Source organism: Eimeria necatrix, genomic scaffold (assembly GCF_000499385.1).
Source record: "Eimeria necatrix Houghton genomic scaffold, Enh_scaff118, whole genome shotgun sequence".
Taxonomy (NCBI): domain Eukaryota; phylum Apicomplexa; class Conoidasida; order Eucoccidiorida; family Eimeriidae; genus Eimeria; species Eimeria necatrix.
Window position 1 is genome coordinate 21618 of NW_013651957.1, and position 23217 is coordinate 44834.

The 23217-nt window shown below is 49.4% G+C and overlaps 4 protein-coding genes across 4 annotated transcripts; 1 reads left to right on the forward strand and 3 right to left on the reverse strand.

Moving 5' to 3' along the window:
* Positions 1-697: 697 nt before the first annotated feature.
* ENH_00006390 (hypothetical protein, conserved) lies at positions 698-2074 on the reverse strand (the record flags this gene model as incomplete). The annotated part of the gene is made up of 1 exon (XM_013578516.1): positions 698-2074. One exon carries the CDS (start codon positions 2072-2074, stop codon positions 698-700), a length of 1377 nt encoding a protein of 458 aa, XP_013433970.1.
* Positions 2075-6826: 4752 nt separating this feature from the next.
* ENH_00006400 (hypothetical protein, conserved) lies at positions 6827-9956 on the reverse strand (the record flags this gene model as incomplete). The annotated part of the gene is made up of 6 exons (XM_013578517.1): positions 6827-7938; positions 8112-8208; positions 8370-8469; positions 8724-8818; positions 9003-9047; positions 9279-9956. The coding sequence occupies 6 exons, from the start codon at positions 9954-9956 to the stop codon at positions 6827-6829; spliced, it is 2127 nt and encodes a 708-aa protein (XP_013433971.1).
* A 1678-nt stretch (positions 9957-11634) lies between these two features.
* ENH_00006410 (hypothetical protein, conserved) lies at positions 11635-12869 on the forward strand (the record flags this gene model as incomplete). The annotated part of the gene is made up of 2 exons (XM_013578518.1): positions 11635-12450; positions 12504-12869. The coding sequence occupies 2 exons, from the start codon at positions 11635-11637 to the stop codon at positions 12867-12869; spliced, it is 1182 nt and encodes a 393-aa protein (XP_013433972.1).
* A 2118-nt stretch (positions 12870-14987) lies between these two features.
* ENH_00006420 (DNA topoisomerase III alpha, putative) lies at positions 14988-16686 on the reverse strand (the record flags this gene model as incomplete). The annotated part of the gene is made up of 7 exons (XM_013578519.1): positions 14988-15034; positions 15141-15187; positions 15315-15349; positions 15523-15711; positions 15845-15907; positions 16050-16094; positions 16612-16686. The coding sequence occupies 7 exons, from the start codon at positions 16684-16686 to the stop codon at positions 14988-14990; spliced, it is 501 nt and encodes a 166-aa protein (XP_013433973.1).
* Between the last annotated feature and the right edge of the window lie 6531 nt (positions 16687-23217).

Sequence of the window (23217 nt, forward strand, 5' to 3'; positions counted from 1 at the left end):
GAGCTTTTAACTGCAATAGAGAGGCAGGTGCGCCTGGGACAAATGCCAGAGCACAACTACTGATGGCGGCTCTGCTTCACCTGAGAGCCTCCATAAACTATTTGTGAGCCTGTTACTTCAGTTTGCCCTAAACGTATGTGCTATGCGCTGTGCTGCCTTTTCTATGCGGGAAAGCTGTTAGCAGTCTGAATAAAACGCATGTCATGGACGCCTGCGAAGTAGAATTAAGAAAAAGTGTTTATTGCGTGTCGTTCCAAATTGTAACAGCGATCTGCTGTGGACAGATCCTAGCATCTTCGCACTTAAAATATTACTAAAACGCCTTGGCGAGCAACTGACCGACGCGTATATTCACGCGACTTCTGATGTCATTCAGTTGCGTTTCGAGGGCGAAGCTCATTCCTCAACCCGTCTTCTGCGTCCCTATTAAAATATATTTGCCATTATTTCCCACTTGCGTTTACTACTTAATTCCAAAGCAGTAGCTGTGACGCAGCTGCTTCTGTTGGTCTTGACAGAGTGGAAAAGCTGTGACAAACAGCTTTGCTCCTTCTGCTGTCGTCTTGATGCAGCGGCGCTCGCGACTCAGGTGTGTGTTGCCAGCGCCCGACACATGACGATGATGAAGACTGATGGCTGTTTCAAAGTTGAATGAAACTTGAGCCGACTTATTGAATTTGTGGCTGACACCACTTGCTCATGGCCGTGCCTCCCTTGATCTCGACAAGGCTGGCGGGCTGCTTACGGATCTGGCTCCAACTGGCACGGGAGTGTAGCGCAGCAATTGGCATGCAAGTATTGTTGCTTGATCTAAGTCATCGCTGAAGTCCGATAGCCTTGAAGGGCTGCCGTCGTAAACAGAATATGTGAAAGATGGGTCGCCGTGGCAAACGGCCTCTGTGCTGTTCCTACCTGAAGGACCGTAGCGGCTGCGAAGTGACCGCCCACGACGACTGTCTTCCGTTCCGCATGAAGCCTCTCTGCTGTCGAAGCTGCGGACAGTTTCATGGCTTTCATTTATTATTCCTGTGTTTTCCATCTGAGTAATCCACAGCTGCAACTGGCTGCCGGCTGCAGGCGCAGGCACCTCCATCTCCCCTTCTGGCAACAGAAACTGCTGAAGCTGACTCGAGTGGATATCTGCAGAGGCTTGAAGAGAAGCAAAAGCAGCAGCAGATTCTTCGATGCGTATACGGGGAGTCTGTTGTTCTGGCGGAGAGGCGGGGGAAACTGGAGTAGGAAGGGGTGGAGGCGGCACGGTTGCAGGTTCACCCCAAAGAGTGGCAACGGTGTTCAGGCTAAGGGGGAATACAGAAGCTCCGTATTCAACTAGCTCAAGCCTTCTGTGTTCTGTGAAGATAATGCGCAGCTGCTTTCTTTGCTCCTTTTCCTTTGCTGCAACCGCATCACAAATTAAGGCCTTGCGTGCTTTGCCTTCTGCTGCTTCAGCGCTTTCTTCGTTTTCATCTTGCCCGTTTTCAGTCTGCTCAGGCTCTGCAGCCTCTCTTTCAACAAACTGAACCAGCTCATCATCCAGCTGTTCGTATTCTTTGGTTAGCTCGAGTGTACGCACGTGCACGTCTGCGGCAATTCTGATCACAGTGTCTAAAGAGTCCTGTGCTTCCCGCAGATCTTCCTCCATTTCATCAACCAGCGACTGCATTATAGGCATTGTCTGAGTGTAGTTTCGCGGCTGTGCAGCGAGACGGTTTCTCAGATAGGCCACGTAGCCTTCGTAATCATCTTTCTCTTCCACAAAGATGCATCGGAACATTTCCATGCGTTCAGTGTCAATGCAAGAGCAGATGCGCAGTCGACTCAGCAGTTCAGAGGCTTTCAAGCTGCTGAATATGGTTGGCTCCCACTGAGAGGCGTTGGAAAGCACCTTCTTTCCCGTAGGATAGTACGTGATGCCCATGGCTGCTGAGGCAGCACGAGCGGCCTCCAACTCCTCTTCATCGCCGCCCACTACTGTGTTCGCCTCGGACTGAACACGTGATGGTACACGTGTTGTCATTGTGTCCAGCTCGTCACTGGATCTGGTTGAAACATCACTGATGCTTAGAGCCGCCATCTCGGTAACTTCTGGAGAGTCTAGCGGCAAATTCCCTTCTCAGATACTGATGAACGCAAAAAATATTATTGGCCCCCTTTTAAAGGATGTGCACGGGAAGCTGGACAACGGGTGGCAGTGAAAGCGGTTATCACGCAGCGAATCTGCTGTCGGTTGCAGAGCACACTCGACGCTCTTGTGGAGTGCTCATGCCAAGTTGGGCTTCGAGGCCTTGCAAATCTTGAAGAAGATGCAAAGATTGAAAACTGTCAATTGAGTATGTTGACGAGCCTGAAAGAGCTGGAGGGTCTTCAATATGCCTTGCTGAGGCCGACGGTGCCTCAAGGTGACAGCTTGCTGATGCTCGATGTCTCTCGTTGTTCGTGTTCTTTTGGAGGGAGCTTGTAAGCAAAAACAAACAATTACTTCTCATCACATATAAGTGCTCAAATAAATATGCTTATAGAAAAGAATGACTGTTTCAGTGTGCATCGTGCGGTTGAGCCGGTTGTGCTGCCACTGTGTACCCGCAAGCGGCGTCGAGTCCTTGTGGGTGACCGCTTGCGTTGCTTGGCACCACATGACCGCAAGAGCGGAAACAGCCAGACCCTGTCCCCAAACCTTTAGTTCTGAAAAAAGAAACGGTTTCGAATTATTTGTTACTTGCACAAACTAATTCGTGGTTTAGTTAGCGGGCTCTACTGCAGTGACCGGCGGCGCCCGGCAATGCAAAGATAGCCTAGTTCCCGTTCGGTTGGCGTGCTCAAATGAGCCGGCCAGGAGAATGCTATCAAAAGCGTCAGAGATAGTGGAAATAGGTCATGAAAACATTCTGTATAGATCAGTTAAGTGCTCAACATAGGTGCACGATGGTCATCTCGTCCAGAGGTTCCTGTCTGGCGGGCCTGTTGAAGCCAGCGCCGACGACAAAGCCAGCGGCTGTGTATAATTGGAAGCCTCTGCAAACAACCTCCTCTTTGCCTTTCGAATCCCTTAAACTTCTTGAGAGAATGGAACGAAGGGAAAAGATTATATCCTGACTGGGCAATAATGCCCAAGCGATCATTGACTAAGGCTCCACAGGACAAACGGTGCTCGACTCTGGTAGCTGCAGTGCTTAACAGTAAGCTTCGGCGTTCCCATTAAGTGTCATAATTCGGCAGCTGTAATATGCCTCGCGAATGCTGCTGGCCCCTCAGGATCTGAGTAGTCCTGACTCGTTTCGGGACTTCTTCCATGGTCGACTTGAAGTAGAGGGGTTCCAGTTGCAAATTCAGTGATATCCCACGTAATATGTCTGCAATTTTTATAATTTTTAAGAATAGCGGAGTTTTTAAGTTGGCTTCTTAGCGGTGTGAACAGTTCAATAGCGTACACGAAACAATCAGGTATCCGTTCCAACCACCTACACTCGCTTTACCCGTTTGGAATGGTGCTCCGTTATGTCCCACCATCTCCATTGAACTTTATGCTGTGTCTTGGGTGTTATCATTGCTGTTCCGCTATTCTATCCAGTTTGCTGTGCAGCCATTGCATCGAATGTTGATGGCAGCAGCTGTTGCAAATATCCGCTACTTCCATACAAGAATGACAGGCTCAGTGAATTGGTCCTTCTACTGGAGACAAAGCATCATTTCAAGCAATATTAATCTTTTGTCCACCCCAGATGCACTAGAGCTGCGCAGGACTCAGTATGATCCCATGAGCTGTGCACAGAGGATCATATGCAGCTGTTTGTAATCCCAATATCAAATAGACAGCGAGAGTGCCGAACTTGTGTTCCGGCCTCAGATACTTAAAATTTTAAAGCTTTCCATCTCGGGCAGCAGAGTTTGAGGGGCGGACTGCACAATTAGCAGGCCAACGTCCCATGTCGTACAGGCACGAAGCATTTCGTGAATGATCACTGGCCATCCCGAAAGAAGAAAATAGGCGCCCCTAGTAGGCAGTCAAAAAAGTCTTTGGCTTATGAGATTAGATGGGAAGAATGGCCTAGAGACACCGCTCGAATTGTGCAGTTTTGGTGGCGGTATTGCATGAAGTTAGAGGGTGATTAGTAAGGAGCTGTGGGCAGGCCAAAGCTACTGCAAGAGCCAGTGGACATGTCAGAGCTTTTAAGCCAGTACAAATAATTTAAGGTGAAGAGCTCAGTTGCACTTATGCCAAACCAAGGCAGAATTTTCGGCCTGAGCAGAATTAAAACGATGAGGCCTTCGGCATATTTCGAAGGAGTCGAGGATTGGCTCCAGGCTGCAGCTGCAGCTGCAGCTGCTGCCTGAGATCCTTTGGGGCCGCAGCAGCTAAAAAAGCATTCCTTTTAAGAGTCTGAAGACGCAGCTTGTGAAGAATTCCAGAAACAGCAGAAGTAACTTTCAACTTTGGAGAAAGCATTGCAGGTGGCACTGCAAGGAGGCAGGAGCTGCAGCGTGTGGGGTTTTAGTTTGCAATATGTGAAGCCCCGGGAGCAAGTCATTGGCCTCAGCAGCCGCCGCGCGTGCTTTGTGCAGTGCTAAGCCTTTCTTCGCTGGCTGATGCAGCAAGTTGAAGTGTTGTTTCTTTTCTGCTGCTGCTGCACTCCCGTCAAGGTGACTGGGGGATATCAGCAGCTGCTCCTCCACAGCAACCAAACCACCCGAAGAGATCTTTTGCTCATCACTAGTCTTGGGCAGCAGCGCTTCTACGGGCCTCAGAGGCGGCTGTATTGGCCCGAAAGTCCTGCCTGCATGCAGCCTCTTATGATCTCCATCAACAGCTGGATCCTGGGCAGGGTTTAGGGCTTCAATGGCTGCTGTTGGCCACACAGCATAGAAGGTGGCTGCCGCCATGCCCATGCTTGAGTTGGCTGCACCTGAAGTGTTTCGTGTTCTGGGCGTCGCTTGTGAATAAGTTATTCAGCACAAGCGTACCTGTAGCCCCTGGCTCGGCGAAGACATTCTTGGGCGCGTCATGTCTAAACCTGCTCAAGAAAAACAGGTCGGCCCCATCGAGCAAGTCCGATTTCATTTTTGCGTCATATGAGCGTTTTGACGCTCCGATAAAGACGTTTTTCAGTTAACCGTTTATAACGGGTAACTTCCGCAGCTCAAAGAGAGGCTGGAAATAACACGTCAGATCGTTATCGTTCACACGTTCTTGCAACAAGTTGCCGCGTCTTGATGTACTGGTTCAAGTGAGATCTCGTCTGGTGTATGCTGAGAAGAGACGAAACTGTGGGTCGAAAGGGGGCTGACGCAGGACAAGCCAAGGCCACTTTAAAAGGAGAGAAAGGTCTGGCATTAGAAAGCTGACCATCGGCAGCAAATTGACTCTTTTGGGTGGCAGTTGCCCTGCTGCCCGCGAGCATGTCTGAAAAGACTGAAGAAGGTAGAGGCAGCTGCTACGAAAGCAGATGAGAGAACCTAGAAGAAATTCAGAAAAGGGATGTTCGTAAGCAGTTTCGCGGCTACGGCTATTGAAATTCGCGTTGCAGCTTTTCCGGGATTCACGGCGTGGTGCAGCACTGTCGAAGCCGTACAGACACGAGCAATCCTGTGACAGAAGGCTAATCGTAGCAATAAATATCGTAAAGTAGAAGGAAACAGTTGCTTTGCAGACCCAAACAAACGGATTTTTCTCCAGTCATGATGTTTATCGTGCGGGATTTTCCATTTTCGCTAGATCTGTTTGCACGTATCGGTTGTCTAGGCCAACATGTAGTGAACATTGAAGAGAAGCAAATCAACTGCAATCATACATGAAGTTTTCAGCTTGCAAGGGCTTGGGCTCTGTAAATTTGTATATTTGGTGCTGGCCTCGATTTCGTCAGCGGTTGATTCAGCCTCACGAGCAGTCTCACTTGCTGTGAAACTTGAACTACCCCCAACCTTCTTGCGTCTGCCACATTCAGAAGCTGCTGTGTTCACCCACAGCCCACAACTCTTCACAGAATGTTGAACGAGTCCGTTTTCCTGTTGGTCCTTACATTTGGAGTTTCCACTCACGACACTGCTTTGAACACATCCAGTATGATATTATCAAGAATCCAAAGATTTTGCACCCAACAGAAGTGTGAAACCTGAATTCGTAAGTGCCGCGGACAAAACTAGGCTTCTGTATGTCCTATCGGAGGTAGAACCGTTGTGTGGGCCTCTGTTCATGTTTTGACTTTAGAGCACTCGCCGCATATGCTGCTCGAAGGCTTTGGTGCATCTTCCAGCATCAAAGAACATATGCTGAGCCTGCTAGTTTGCCAGTATTGTTGACGCTGTTGGAGGTTATCCGAAGTTGTTTCGGGAGGTTGGTCTTGTTGCGATGCCTCCAGAGAGTGGGAACCTGCAAAAATGCTTCGGCATCTTTCAAAGCTAGATGTTCCACTATGTGGGACCAAGAAGCCCTATCTAAATCTCTTTCCTTTAAGAGATGCTCCACTGCTTCAAACCCTAACGCCAAATGCATAGCAATAGACAAAAGAGGCCACTGTTGAAAAGGCTGTCCTCCTTATGTTGCGGCCTGTCAGTCTCACACTCATCGAATACTGCGCCCACAGTTTGGCCAGCACCTACAAATCTAATCATCACTAAATTGCTAAGGAGATACTTGCTGGCCACTTTCAGCTTGACACGGAATGCAACGGAGTCCATTTAACAAATTCAGGCTCTGTGCGTTGAACTCAAAGAGCCGTTTATGAAATTCTGTTGATGCAATGAAACAGTGTAGGGCCTAGACTGTTTGCCAGACAGCTAGCAGCAGAAAGCTAGATGGCCCTTCACCAAGTTGTTTTTGCCAACTCTGTACTTAGGGCGTAGTTGGGCTACGCTGCGGGTGCAGCAACTGCTTTGCAATGTTGTGTATCCTGTCGTGTAATGCCTGTCTTTGCTGCAGCCGTAAAAGAGAGGCTTGTAGCCGTTCTGCAACTTCTCCACGAAGTGTAGGCTTCTGACCGCCGCCTTGGGCACGCAAAGGCAAGGCGCATCCAGAAGATGAATCCTCTTTAGTTCGCAGCAGCTCGTGCTGCTGAAGTTTTGACTCTGGCAACGTGAAAGTAATGCGCTGGTGGCGCGCACTGCTTGCTCGTTCGCTAGAATGGTGCTGTCGATGATTTTCAATACGCTGAGGCGCAGCGCTGCTGCTGCTCGTACTCGTGCTGATCGATCCACGAGAAGCAGAGCGGCAATGTCGAGAACTCTCTCGCCGCATTCTGCGCCTCCGGCTGCGCCTCCTTTCACGTTTCCTGCTGCTGCTCATGCTGCCGTTGCTGCTGGTGGACTCATCCGTACGAAATGAACTGCTGCCAGCAGAATCGTTGCGGTGTTTACGCGTATGCGTCCTGAAGGACGCTTGATAATGCTTAGGGTTGGAAGGTGCCGCTGCAGCGCCATGAGCTGGTGAGTCCGCTTCTGGGGGCTCACGACGCCCTGCAGACTGCACTTGCTGCTGGCCTGAGCCGCCCTCGTGACTAGTGCTTTCTGCCGCGTGTGCATGCCTCTCGCTGCAGCAAGAACAAGGTGGTGCAGTTGGAGGGGGAGCAGGAGGTAGCCTAACCTGGACATCGACCATTGCTTGGCGCCCAACAGGTTGAGTCGTGGAGTCCTTCGGGTTGCTAATCTTCTCAGATCGTCTTGTGCATACCCGACAGCCCGCACGTGGAGCCGCGTCCGCTGAAGTTGCAGGTACCGCCACTGCCGTGAGAGTCGCTGTTTCTGTGGAGTGCAGGTGCGCTGCGGGGCATCCAGGCACTCGCTGACATCCAGCAGCTTGCCGCGTTCGTCTTACAGTGGATGTGCCTGCTTTGCCTAGTTGCGGGTTCGTGCTGGCCGATCGCAGCCGAAGCTGCTGTGCGAGCACCTCAGCCCTGAGCTGCCTGTTTTCCTGTTGCAGTGCCTCGAGCTGCGCCTCTAGGTCAACGCCTGAGTTCCTCAAAACACAACGCGAACACAGCTCTCATATACCTCACTAAAGCCACGTATACAGCATTTCAGAACAACGCCATCTATGGCTTCTGAGGGTTTTCTAGTCGTCACAACAGCAAGTGTGTTTGGGACAAATTTCAACAGCGGGAAAGAAAAAGTTCTGCACGCACAACGACGACGTTCAGCATTAAGAGCTTGTGCTGCTTCTAAATGTTTCCGCTGTTGCTGTTCACGGTACTGCCTTCGAGACTGCTCCAATATGCTCTTCTGCATACAAACGGCCATAGGACAGTCACTCTGACACCTAATAGGCAACACACACACAGCCACCGTTACCGTGACTCCTGATAAAGCACTTTCGGACAGAAAAGAGGCAAGAAGAGCGACCCGCCAAGCCGCAGAAGAAGCCCTCGAGAGCTGTGTTTTACCTCTTGCCGCAGAGATCTCCTGGCTTCCATAGCCCTTCGAAGAATGGCTGCGGCTTCCTCCGCAACTACTTCAGCTCGTCTACGTTGCTGCGTTGCGACCCTGAAATCCACCACGCCATTCGTCTACTTTTTTACCTTGTTACTCCTTTTCTAGAAAGATAAGCCTTTGTGCCGTTGCGTGAGTCTCCACTAACAAGATGTTAATTGACCACTAGCACAGCAGTGGAGGAAAAGAAAGATGGGTAATGCTAGCTTGCAAGCTGTGTGGGCTGTGAGAAATGTGGTTATCATCCACAGTTCCTTGATCTTGCCTCGGTGAGAATACCTGCAAACCGCAGTTGCACAGCCACGAACCTTTCGAGCTTTTCTGCAGCCTGGTTCAACAGCTGCTGGGCATGCTGACGCAGCGCGGTGCTTGCCTGAGCAACAGCAACCGAGATCCCTTCCTCCTAAACACAAAAATAACACGAACACACACAGTAATTGTATCCTGTGATGTACCGCAAGACTGAAGTGCAAGCGAAAATCAGACAGCACGGACCGGCGCCTCCTCAGACATGCTGGCGCATACTTGAATACGCAAGCACGGAATGTCAGTAACTTTAATTCATGTCAGTTGCGTCTGAAACAAACCTGTTGCTTCAATCGAACAGCTCTCGCCTGGATCATCCGATTTATCTGTTCGCACAAAAAAATGCAGAGCCACCCACCACGTGGAAGAAGAAACACATTGTACGAACATGCCAGCCTCGGCTCCAACTGTCAAAGTGAAGAAAAGTGCAGGCATGTCAAAATGCTACGCACAAGGGAGTAGGAAGAGTCCCCCATTAGTGTATAGCTTTGGTTATCCTGCACTTTTCGCTCAATCGTCCCTAAGCCAGGCCCAGCTGCCAGGCATTACTTGCCCACCTCCTGCAGCTCTTGCGCCACGAATCGGTGTGCATCTGCATCCCCCATGCGGCTGCGTGCAAGGTGCCCTTCAACAGCCTTGAAACTACTTGCGATTTCACCAGGCTTGCCGCTTGGCAGGGGAGGGGAGCATGCACTGTAGTATTGCGGGGGACTCGCCGCTGCATCCTCTTGCTGCACAACCAGTGGCTGGCTCGTGTCTTTAGGAGGGTCAGCTTTGAATACAGTGCTCTGAGCAGGAGCTGCAAGAGAGGAACTGCAGAGCGGGGCAACGTTCAGCCTTCCACCCGCTGGCCGGCTATAAGGGGGCAGAGGCTCTACAGCTGGCGGATCAGCCGCTGCGTGCAACCTTTCTGCATGCGAAGAAGAAGGGGCGCTGCTTCCCGCATGAGTCTGCAGCGTGATATGCGGCCGAGCCAATTCTATGGAGGCAAAAAGAGAAATGTGGCGGTGGCGAAGTGTGGGCTGATGCAGGCCACACTTCTGGCTTGCTGTTCTGCCATGCTCAGCCACTTCAGCAGGACCCGTACACTGCTCATCGAAAGACAAACTTTCGGGATAATCAGGAAACAGACGCGCATCTGGAGCCAGAGGCGGTGTCATTGCATGCTGCGTAGAGGGGCTTTCGCTGCTGACGGGTCCGAAGAGAAGGGCATCTCGATCATCCCCTCCATGCATTTTTCTGCAGAATAAGCGCTGCTGCAGCAGCCAAATGCGCAGCTCCTCGCCGCCAGTTGCTGCCAGCTCGTGTTCTGATTGGGTTGGACACTGGATCCTCGTGGAGGACACCCGGAGCCGATTGCACGGCAGACAGTGCAGGCAGCTCTTGCCAAGGGCCGCGAAAAACCAAGCTTCAGCAGATGTCTCCTGAGATTCGCCTCACAAATGTACGGGCCCACTTGTCTGCACAATCGGTGTGGCGCTACTACGGCCAGCCCGGCCCGCCATGGTAGGCGTGGTCTTGCGCAGAATATATTCGTGTCTTTGCAGCGGAAGAAAACAAAGAACGATGAACTGCGTCTACTGCTTAACAGAAATGAGCTGCTTTCTCGAGTCTGGGCAGGCAAATGATGAAAAATCATGAAGAGGATTCTCACCGAGGCATGCGCAAGCTGAGTTGGGGTCACTGCCGACAGACTAGTTACGGACACACCAATACACCACAACGAAAAAATTGTAAAGCTGACGAAAAGAGACAATTTAGGCCATCAAGTAGTCAAGTTCTTGCACTCAGCATGCAGATGGAGCCACGGCGCTGCCGACTGCAGCCAATTTCCCGCACTCCTGCCCGCCGACAACAAAAAAAGTGGAGCCTAACCCATTTTAAATAGAGACAAAGATACAAGAAGTTGGTTTGAAACTGCAGGCAACTGAGGGGTGCCAGTGAAATTTCGGATTCCCAAGTTTCACCATAATTCTGCTTTGCAAAACCACAGTTTCTGAAATCGCAGCTGGGCTCGGAGCAGCGCCTCCGTTTTATGCAATTAGGCGCATTCACGGACTTACGAATGTGCAAAATGAGAAAACAACTTCGTGGCCACGGCCACAGGCTAATCGGGTCCTGTAGACTGCAAAAACTGCACGTTTCAATGTCTAAAATCTACGGGCAAACGTCGAGATGAGGATTTTTATTGTTCTCTTTGCCAGCTCGCTGGCTCAAAGCAAGGGAATCAAAGGTTCCTACAGAGATACCATATCGCAATTTTATAGATCCAAGAGGTGCTTGAACTTCTCTTCCCCAAATAGTTAGGAAGCCCTCCTAACAGACCAGAGTCATCAGGAAAAAGACAGCGCAAGAGTAACAAGCTGCTGAAAAGCCTTCACGCGATCTCTGTGCATACGTAGTGTCCCAGATAAGCGGTAATACGGAATATTCCAAGACGGACAGTTCCATCTAGCCCAAAAAACCAGGCAAGTGTACAGGCAGTTCACCAGTGCCTGCATACCGCTGCCTGGGTACAGGAAACATTTATTGGCGATTTTGTGCCTTTTTCTAGTCTTTAAATGATTTCTATCGGCTATGGTTTATGATTTTGGTGAGGGCCAAGAAGTCTGGCGACTATTACGCTCACCCTGTAGCAGCACATTCCACAGCTCTTCACTTGCTGAACTACTCGGAAGCCGACATGCGACCGATAAGCCGGCGCCGTGTGGGGAACTGAGCCACATACGAGACAGGCAGCTCCTACCCAGGTTTTTGTACGGATCCCCTGAATTTTATATCCATTTGCTGCACGTCGGCTAGATGCCCCCACCTTCGTAACCCGCGTGCGAGCGAAGACTGAGCCACCCCTTGGTAGCATCTCATCTGGCCACACCTTGTAGCATTGTTCAGGCCACGAAGAGCATAGCCCATATGCAAATGCCTGCATCAGCAGCAAAGGCACTCAAGTCTGCGACCGTGGCGCTTTGCTGGGCTTGCGTGGTTCCCGATTTTCTTGACCAGTGCGGAAGCCAGCTGGCAACCGCAGGTGACTTCACAGGAATCGATTCTTCACAAAGCGACGAGCTTGCCGATTTGTCCGGTGCAACGGAAAAGATCGAATATGAGGGATCGTTTTCGCTTCCCGCAGAGGGGGCAGACCCGTTTTCTCGCGTTTCTATCCTCCGAGCAAATGCAATATCATTAAAGGATTCCCACATCAGCAGCGAGATGTTACAGAGCTTAGGAGAGCTGGTTCAGGCGTTGATTCAAGAAGAGGCGCAAAATATACAGCACCAAAGCGACCTATGGCTTATTTCAGAAACGAAAAAAGCCGTGGATTTGCTGCACAACAATCCTTCATTGTTCCCAGCAACTGGCTATTCTTTGCACGAGGGCCCCAACGGAGTGCTTTTTGTGAAGGTAAGCGAAATGGGGATGGAGTGGCACTTCAGTTCTGATCAACTTTTGCAGACGGATGTTCCCTACTGGATGGTGGATGCAGAAGCTGCACTGAGGGTCATTGTGCAGGACGTCATGAGTGATGTGATGCAAATGACCCTTCCCGTGGTCTCCGAACCTCCGTCGGAAGAAAAAGAAACAGATTTTCCAATTGAATTTGGCTACGACTCGACGGATCGCCGGAGCATCAAGTTCGCGTTCGGCGATTCAACAGTGACTGTCACTTGCGGCAAGACTCTGCAGCTGGGCGGCGCCGTCGGCGTTTCCCACGGCGACTACACGGTGAAGGTGGGTTAATAAACTGTTGCGGCTGAGGAACTTCCGCTTGAAACGACTTGCAGGTTGAAAGCGGAAACAACAGCACTGAAGGCACAATCAACGCAGGGCCCGTCGCCGTGCACACCAGCGTGGCTCCGGACAACGTGCAGCACGATGTCAGTGTGGGAACGATGCAGGTGATGCAGGCAAGAATTAATCCGTCAGCAGGTCCCGGGTCGATCGTTGCGTCTTACCAAGATGCGCGAATCAAATTCGACACAAACCCTGAAGGGAAACGCCACGGTGCGGAAGTTGGCAACAAAGACTTCCTTATCGGGGTTACTCGTGACTTTGACGACAGGATCAACATATTCAAGCGTACGTTTAACTGTAGTTACTGCCTTCTCTTTCCTCTGCCTCTGCAGTTACGAAATGCATATATGCTTTAGACGAAGCGGGACAATACTCCATGCAGCTTGAGACCGACCTCGCTGATGATAAAAACCATGCATATTCGGGAAAGCTAACAGCCAGAACGCCACAAACAGGAAAGGTGGTGTTTGGTGGAGGCTTCGACGATACCAACTTTTTAACAACAGATCTTGCACTCGAAGCAAGAGACATGAGCATCGCCTTCAACGGTAAACGAGGCGAACCAGGGTATCACGTGCGCATCGGCCCTTTTGTTTTTGACGTTGTAATAAACAATGAACTGCCCGAGTTTATTCTTCGAGAAGTCAACCCCTAAGCCATGATAAGACCTCATCTTTTGAATTTTAAGTCATTTCGTTTCAAAGCGATGTCTTCGGCCACCTTCTCCGTGTGATTCACCGGTGAAACTTTAGCAAACAGCCTGTTAGCAAAAGGAAGAGACACGGGCTCGACTTCGATACTCGCAAATTAATGAGTATCACCACGCGTGCTGTGCATGTTGTGCCCCTTCAGCATGATCAGCAGCACTATACGAGCTGTGTCCCCCCAAGAATGTCCAATGTTCGGTATTTTAAAAGTTATGCAAATGGCTGTAAGCGATACACCCAACAAGGCTCAGCTGATGAGCATTTTCTGTTTTACTGCACTACGCTGCTTTGCCCAACTAGTAGCAAGCGCAGCCTTCTTTTAGCGCCTAGCTTGGTGCCTGACATCCACAAAAGAGCCATTCAATTCGTGACTCAAGTCGCCAAACGTTAGAGCGGTTCTCTTCAAAAAAAAAAACAATTGATGCAGTACGGCCTCCCTTAGTTTCGCTCGTAGCTGAAAGAGTGCTACTTTCGGATGCAACTGCACTGGAATATCAACACCACTAAACATTGCACCGCTGAGGAAAACGCTACAAGAAGCTCGTGAGTATCTCGTTGTGGGCTTCTTCTCCCTTTTAACGGTGTGCTGGTTGACGAGGGGCGAAGCTGCAGCGGCGATTACAGACAAATGCTGCTGCTCATGCCCTCGCCGTTGAGGACACTTGCCGCCTCTCACTTGCCGCCTGCCGTTCATTCCCTGGCTGTTCACTTATCCCTGGACGATTGCCCTTTTGCCTTAGAAAGTGGACTTATGGCATTAAGAGCAAATCGCGTATCGCAAGTACCGCGACGTGCTGCTGCTTCGCACTCCCATGGAAGAGCGTGCTGCGACTCCAAATGCAGCCCGTCAGCCAGGCCTATGAACAGGCTGACCAGGATCGGGCTTAGGCCCCCCAGACATGTGGCCCCGAGCAAGGCGGCAACTCTGCGAGGACAAAGCGCATCACCTAACCTTTCTCGGGTGATTTTTTATTCAGACACAGCACTTACCTAACAGTACACAGAGGTGTAAAGTTGCTTCAAATCGTCATAAGGCAAACAGTGGCAACCCACCGGGTGACAGCAAGAGAAACACCGTAGCTCGCCATTGGGTGCATTCACCGCTTCTTGTGGCTGCAATTCATCCGCAGTTGACCACACATGCGGACCACGGAAGTGGTCTGCGGGCTGCAGCGGAGTTCTTTTGTGTTGCACGGCGCAGCATCATGCTGGAACGTCTAGGCAGTGCATGAATATGGCGCGCAAAATTATGCATTTTTTTTCAAGCAGGCAAACTGACAGAGGCTCCAGAATTCAGCAAAGACGAAATTTGTGCAACTTCCGAGTCCACAAGTGTTTAATCTACTTCCTTTAATCAGGCAAACTTACAGGAGGCTTCAGAAAGCAGTGAGGACAAACGTTGTGTAACTTTCGGGTCTGCATGTTTTCCACGTTAAGCACCTGTAAGAGTAAATAATGCGAAGCGGAGAACTCAACCCAAGGTTAACAGCGCATTAACATTCATAACTACTTGTTGTATAGAGTGCGTAACTGCTTACCTTGAACTGGCAATAAGGGCATATATGTTGAGTGAGAGAAAGAGAACCGCGCTTTGGTAGCCTCAGGATGAGACTACACGCTGAACGGTTTGTGCATGCCTGAAATATGGGAAAAAAAAGCCACAACTTGGTCTTTTGCATCAATTACACCTGGCAGACAGCTTCGAAAATGGGCAAGAAGCCGTTACGGGAACCTAGACGCTCATATTTATTTGCTGTGCCTTCTCATTCACGCTTGTTGGGTGCTACTTACAAGAAAGCGGTCCGTCCCTGGGTCTGCGAAAGGAATCAAATCACAAACCAACGGAATAAATAAGCAAACAAAACGCAACCTGATATACATACTTATGGAGCTGCATGGTGTTACTGGGTGCATACTCACCTCCGCTTGCATCTGCAGATCCGTGTCTCGCATTGCTCCTTCCGCGCCTGAAAGCATATACAAAGTTTCACGCAACATCTCACGCCAAACAAATTCGTCATTTGATCTTGCAATCCACAAAGACGGGAGATACTTGCTAATACAGCGCGACATGCGCGGTAACGGAAGCCCCACCTTGAGCTGTTGCCCTGTGCTCCGCCTCCGGTGTCCTGTGGCGGCAAATGAGTCAAATAAGTCAATTCAATCCTCAGCATCAAAAATAATTGGACTGAAGACTACACCATACAGGGTCAATTGCTGTCCAGTCAATCTGAGCTGGCATACGTGAGTAATAAACAACTGCGAAGCCGGAGTCCGGAGTCCGTCAGTAGTAAAGTCTCACCATAAGGTCCATTGAGCTACCACATTTTGCACAGACGCAAAAATTGCTTTGAAGAACGCGAGATTCAGCGTCTGAAGCAGCCGGTGGAGGGAAGATCCGCTGCAGCTGCTCATCTAGCAACGCTATATGCACGCGCAGAAGCCGAAACACCTCGGCCACTGTGCCCACATGCCTCTGAATAACATCTTCCTATAAATGCAAATCGCAGGCACAAGAAGCAAAAAGCTACGATAATCCTTCTAAGCGCATGAATGCAAAAGTTATTTATGCTGCACTACATGTAAAATGAAGCACAAAACAGGACGGCCTGCCTTCACCTCACCTTGCGTTCAACGCCCCTGGCAATTAGCGTCATATCTCGTTCCATGCTGGCCCTCAGGTCTGGCTGAAAAGACGTCCAACGAAACCACAGTGATGTGCTGTTTCTAAAGCCTCAACGAGGTACTTCCGAGGATAAAACACGCTCCCAGGTGCATTTTGTTGTAATTAATGTGCACATAAACGCGAATCGACAAAAAGCGCCTTACCCGTGAAAGGTCTGCGTTGCAGAGTCGACCAACGTGTTGATAACCCTGAAACAACACATAATGTGATGCTACTGGAAATGACAACGTGTGGCTTTAGTGCGTAACAGCACAAAGTGTGAGGCACGATGAATGCCGCAATTAGCCAGTATATAACGCTGTATTTAGCGCACCCTCGCGGAGCTTGACAGAGTAAAATAACGTACCAAAACCAAAGCAACACCAAGTTCTGTGGGTTTAAACTGCTGGGATTCAGTTTTTATTGCATAGTTGCGTTCCTGGAAAAGCACATAACGTAGAAACCGAGTGCAGTTTTGATTGCTGAGGTCCTCGAGCTCCTCAGTAGTGAGCAAAGCATTGCAAGTGAACCCAAGTATTCTGCGTGCCTCGGGTATACTGGCAAATAATCCTACCTGAATGGTGCGTATATGTTCGTGCATGGTCGCATCTGTACCGATGCCGTGCTGAGCAGAAGCACCTCCCCGCAGCAGACTAACACCACAATGGGCAAAATAAGCCGCACTGCATTGGAGTGATAAGCAGCGCAACCAGACGTGCCTCCTACCTTGTCCATCTTGTCGATGAGGTCAGCCTCTGTGAGGAGAGTTGGAGGCTGCGTACTTCCGGCCTGGAGAGACATTTCTTTTGGGACGAATCTTTCATGCAGCAGAAAGCGAGGCAGCCGGCGCGAGACCCTGTAGGGCAGTCACCGCTGATTGAAGCAATATCAAAGCAAAAAGAGCTACGGCGCTGTATTCGGTGTTGGAGAAGACCTTGGAAGCGACAGTATGTACGGGCGTAAGGCTCTTGGTGCTTTTTGGAATGTCCTTATGTAGAGGAAGAAAACTTACCACGAGTCGTAAGGGTAGACCTCAAGATAGTTCTTTTGCAGTACGATCAGCCCAGTTGTGGAAAACGTCTCCCCTGCGTGTAAGCAAACCTACACAAATTGTTGCACTCCTACATATGGCTTGTTTCACATATCTTGTACTGTGACAAGTGCTACAGAACTAATGTAACGCTATTGGAAAAGAATCTGTGAATACGAATTGCGGCCAGCTGACCTGCAATGTCCATCTCTATCTTCGTCTCGAAGCCAATGGCGTCCGAACTGCACACGATGTCCATACAACGAAGCACAAATTAACCCAAAGTTAACGTAGTGCTTCCCTTCTTACTAATTATGATGCAACAACAACATCATACAAGACAGGGACGATAGTTAAACTGTTTGCCACAGAACAAATGCACTTAAATCTTGATTACCTGCAGCAAGCAAGGAAGTGACGGGTAACTGCCTCGTAGAGCTGAGTACAATCACGCATTTAGGTGCTTTGTAAAGTTGAAATCCTCAAAGTCGGGTTTCAATGCAGTGGGAATCGTGTAGCCGCAGGATCCTAACCTTCCACTCATCCTCGTTTTCGCAATCTTCTCTGAGCAGATAAAAACACTAGCAAAACACTGCCCGGTATTGTGTTATGAATTTATAACAAGACGCTGCACAAATGTACTTTAAAGTATGCCTTTTATTGCATACCATGAGAAATGCGCAGACCGTATCCTGCCTCACCTGCACAGTTCCTTTACTGGGTGTATCGGTGGATGGGACTGCAAATAAACTCAGTACAGCAAGCCCAAAAACAAAAATAAGAGCGCTACACACTAAGTCATTCAAAGATTGGAGTTTTTTCACCTTCACTTGGATCGCATGAAACATTGTCTCTGGAATTATCGGCATGATTTGGCAGGCTACAAGAGGTGGAGTCTAAACCCACTGCCTCTTAGGTGCAAAGCTAACGAATAGCTGTACATGTAATACCATGCTCAGCTGCGTATTATTTTCAATACACAGATTTTGCTGTTGTAGTGCAGCGAAGCAGCACTCACGGCATCGTCGTTGGGTCCATCGCGTGGCCATTCAAAACCACCTGACAGACACCCACTGCACGGCAATGCTGTACCGACTATCCGCGCAGTTGGCAATAGATGTTTGATGCCGCAGTACGCCGTAAAGAAGTGCCTTTATGGAAGGCAAACGTCAATTTTACGCACCGTCTAGCAGGGCTGCTGCAAACGAGCCCCACAGTGGGCTGTTGCGCTGCTGCTCGATCAGGCCCAAAAGGTCATGAGAACGCGTGAAGCGCTCTGTCTCTGTTCGAGGATAGCTGAGCATTGACACAGAGCAGGCGAATATTTAGAAATTACCTTGAGATGAAACTAGTTTGGAGTCTCAGATAGCTGCATTCCAAAGAAGTAGTAATACCTAATATATCCGCGGTTGTAGAGGGCCTCCGCTAGCTGCATGGACCTGAGTACGTGTATTGCAGTAAGACAAACAGTTTGATGACGCCTTGGCAGGAAGACTTTTAGGCAGCTGCGTTTTCTTCGAGCAATCAGAGCCCCGGCGTTCCTACAACGCACCGATGCGAGTCAATTCGGAGCTTGCGCGAGCAAAGCTTGGTCATTTCAACTGTATCTGAGACAGGCGCCGTCGCGAAAAACAGATTATTCTAGCAATGGTGCAAAAGCTTCGTTCATTCTGAACACGCTGACAATGAAGCCCCCCGCAGCGAGTAAACGTGACGCAGCTGCTTTCAGTCACAATGAAAGCAAAAGCTATACTACTAGTGTGGAAAGTGCACTATTGACTTTGCTCGGAGGAGTGTCAGCTACCATCGCATTACGATTCCTGTCTCTCTGAGGCCTACTTAGAGGAACAGGCCTCGCTTTGGTAACTTCGCGGCTTTCAACTGCAGTGACCAGCGCCTCTGGACTCTCGTTACACAGCTCGAATAGAGCAATCACCACAGCTCTGCAAGGAGTAAGTGAATCAGGCCGCAGAAAACTTCTGACATGATAACGAGAGAGGATAGGGCTGCATCGTAACGAACACGATACGTATCCCTTCGTGGTGCACTTTACTTTCGATTTACTCCGAATCTGTGCTAAAACTTTGAGTCTCACCGGTCAAATAGGCGCTGTCGCTCCCACTGAAAGTCAACGAGGAGACGGCGACCTACATTTTCCTCGTCGTCCCTGTAAATAAACTCAAGCTTTTGTTTAGACTGTGCGTTTCAGTGCAGTCAAATAATAGGTGCAGCTACTTACTCGGTTCAGTACCGGCCTTCGGCTTGAGCCGAATAAGAGCTGCCTACACGTACTTTTCGACGGTGACACGAATGGTCCAGAACTTCTCCGCAACAAACTTCTCAACCTCCAGGAACCTGTGAGCCCACCAAAGCATCCCCCACGATTAGGACTGCTGCTTGAACGCATCACATTCTAGGGGTCTCAGCCCAAAAAGATTTCACACATTGAGCAGAAGTAGTCGCAAGGGGGGCGGGAATTCACCAGGAAAGCTTACCGTTCCACGACGAAACCCAAGGTTGGGAACTGGCACGGGCCATAGCTGCAAAAGCACCGAGCCCCAAACAACTTCGAAGGGGCTTGGTCAGCAGACTTTGGCGGTGGTAGACGCATACTAGAATACGCGTGACTCCAAGCGAGGTGTGCAAATACCTTATGAGCCCTCTTTGCAGCGACAGTCTATTCTGATATCTTTTCGTAAGAAACCGCGTAAATGCCGCGCCTGTTCAGCATCCCCATACAAATGTAACAACGTAGTCAGTTGCTCTGGGCAGAGCAATAGCGGGCCCAGATCAAACACAATTAAAGGTGTAGCAGTCCTCACCGATGCGCAGATCAACCTCAGAGCGGGCGTCTGCTGCCTGCATCCAGATACACTCCAACCATAAACTGTAATTTCATAACATCAAACAGGAACACCGGGAGCGAGTCCTGCGGTTGCCTTCTCATTCAAAAACAACTAGGGAACGCATTTTCCAGCAACTTCAAGGTAAACTGAGAATATCTACAACCAGACAGACTGTGCAGCAGATAGGACGTGCCCCAGTATGGGCCAAAAGCATCTGTTTACTTACCTGTGAAAGTGCCTCATTTGGCTGTTGGAGATGTTCACATGCCCTCTCAATATCCTGTCCTGAACGCGGCACATAACTTCGGAGTGAAGAGCTCCTGTACTGAAAGTTCTAAAAGATGCCCTCACTGTTCAGGACAGTGCCTGTTCTGTAATGGGTTTACGATGACCTTACGTGTCACGGCAGAAAAGATTGCACGGAATGGCTGAATGTTCCTATTTGCCTCCCTACAAACTTGTAGTACCTACGACGCACAAATCCCTGTTCTACAATACAGCATAATCTTTCAGAGAGAAATAAAACCTGGGGGCAATAGTTGCATTCAAGGACAAAGCATCCAAACAATTGAACGCGTTTCATCCGCATGAGCTCTTTGCCTTTCTCAGACCTCAAAGGCAATATTTTCTCCTTCCCGGTCGCAGTCCAGCCACAGTACAAGCCACTGGCACCTATGCGAAGCGAAGACAAGACATAAATTTTCGTTGAGCTCCGGCCGCATTGAAAGTAGCCATGGTGGTTTTGCTAAAAGACGAACCCCTGAGGAGTTCTCGCCTTCCCAACCTGCGGGTGATCCCTACTTCTTTGCATAGGTCTTGAGATTTTCCACGATGTCTTTTGCGGAGTCGCTGACGCGTTTTGTCACGGGGGCTGTGGAGCGGTACAGGACAATGGAAACGATGAGTGCAATATGAAATCCGCAGCTTATTGGCACGATGCAGAATTCCTTAAGGGAGGCATTTTTAAGGTGCTAGGGCAAAATGAGAGCACCAGCTAGGCATAGTTACACGTCAACAAAGAGTTAGGCAGGATGCGCCATTGCTGAATATGCAATGCAACTATCATGCTGCAGTGAAAACTTTGTCACACTAAAAGGAGCCAATGTGCACTCACCAGTAAATAGGGCTTCAGGGAACACGGAATTCCACGACGAAAATGGGGCAGGAAAATCAAGAGACATGAGATGGCTGCACCAAAACGCGCAGTCCCTCGCTGAGGCAGTTGCTAGAGTGGAGACCGCGACGCAACAAGGCCTATAACTTTTCAAATGTGCGGCAATAGTCAACAGCTAGAGGCGCATCAATGCCATTTGCAGAGCCAGAGTCAACTTATGGCTCACCCTCGGACAGAAGTGAATATCATTTCGCATTGTTGGCCTTGAAGGACGCATGGAAACGATGTGACAGCATTGAACGTGCTGGAGCTCTGTAGCTGGAGGAAATAAGAAGAGCATCACGCGGGGCATCGATATAATTCCAGCACATAGAGAAGCTTCATGCTTTTCTGTCGGTTGCCAGCAGGCACTTGTTCTTCCTGCAGCTCACCCTGCGAACATTGTTTGCTCCGAGAAGGCGAGTTATCTCTTTCGCAACTGACGGCTTTTCCGCCACATTCAGTACCTTCAGGGTGGGGGGAGGCATCGCGGCCTAAGGTCATCGAGACGGAATGGCGGCATCACAGTCACGGCAAGCACGACCAACAGGGAGGAAGAGCTGGAGAGCTCATCCAAGTCCTTCAGGTCGGATGCCGATAGTCATGACTTCCACGTAGACGCACGTGCATCAGGCAACTAGGTTTAGAGCATCAGCACGATGAGCACCGAATAAACACACCACGACCTTGCACTGCCGGAAACTGCACTGTGTTCAAGATGTTGCCCCCAGCACGACTGGTTGGAGTATATTCAATTGATCAGGGCACGCCTTAGGTCGTTTCTGGGTGATTATTCTGCAGTTTGGAGGAGACCCAAGGAAAAGTTGGGGCTGGAATTGCTGTAGCAGGCACAGTAGTATTTGCCCAGAATTCACTAAGACACATCCACAGTTACAAAAGCAAAATGAGTTTAGATAGAATGGCGAGCATTTGCCAGTGTTTGTTAGGTTTAGCCCAAGCCAAATGGAAAGGACAACCAGCAGGCGCTGGGGCTTCAAGAGACTGGGTCTTATCTTTGCGTTTCGTCCTAAAACTTTATTTCTTTATGTTTAAAAGCCTACTCAAATGATAAAATAATGCTCGTTCGTATGCATAATGCTCAACCTATCATCTGTTTTGTTTTCAATCTGTATATTGGGTCTGCGCCAAAGTCCAAATCGGTACAGGGCATACAGAGCAGTGTGCCTGAATGAGCCACTCTCTTACTGCTGTCTAATGAAACACAGTTTGTTCTTCTCATTGATTTCAGGAATTAAAGCAGCTCACAGTTTTGGAGGGGTATGAACTAGTATCTTTGGAACAAGCTGAACGCTTGTATACTCGCTTCTTGCCCGAGAATGGGGCTGGTGAGTATCTAGCGAAGCTCTGTTTTTGTTCCTGAAAGGCTATCATGTCCTTTCCCTCTTCCACGTCCGTTAGTACAAAATTTTTAGCTCATTACTTTTCTGACAAATGGCGTACCACTATTAGTGCTCCTTAGTGTCACTGATCACCATAGGAAGTGCCTCGAAGACTCCTTCACTTTTGTGAAGTATCGCCTTTAAAGAATAACATAGATGATAAATTTTCTCTCTGTTATAAACCATCTAATCGTTGAAGCATTCTTCTACCTCACAGGGAGTTGCGTGAAAAGACATTGCAGCTGTCCCGAATAAGCTGGTTACGTGGTTGGGCGAGGGAAAAAGAACGTAACTGGGGGGACAAGATATGATCATTTTTAACCAGACAGAAAAAGCTCACGTCACATCAGAAAATTAGCCGAGTAACTTTCACCCCTTCCTTCGGTTCTATGAGGGAATCATGCTGTCGGATACCCAGCCCTGCAACAAAGATAGTCTTCTGCTGCCGCTACAGTTTTTACTTGTGCCGGAAGGTTTGAAACTCTTTATTTTGCCATGGGTGCGACAGCATTACTTCTGTTAGCGTTAACATCAGAAATTTACAAATTACGGCTGGCAGAATCAGTAGGGGGACTTACTTGGCGAGTTTCTTTGCGGCCTTTCCTTGAGCGAACAACTTGCAATATGCAAGCAATTTTTCTTCAAGTCCTCGCCCCCACCTCCCAGAAGTCTTTCTTCTTATTTCTGAACTGCTTGAAAGGTATGGTAGCTCCGCAAGTGTTCCTGGTTTCTTCAGTTTCATCCACTTCAGCCTCAACAGCGCTATCTGGACAGTGAAATGCGCATTCTCGAGCATATTTGCCTGTACCTCCATGGGTCCCTAGAACACACCGATGAAGTTTTTCGGCGTTCATGAACTAATGCTGGCATCCCCCTGCAGCTGAGTAATGGGCCTCTCAGCCT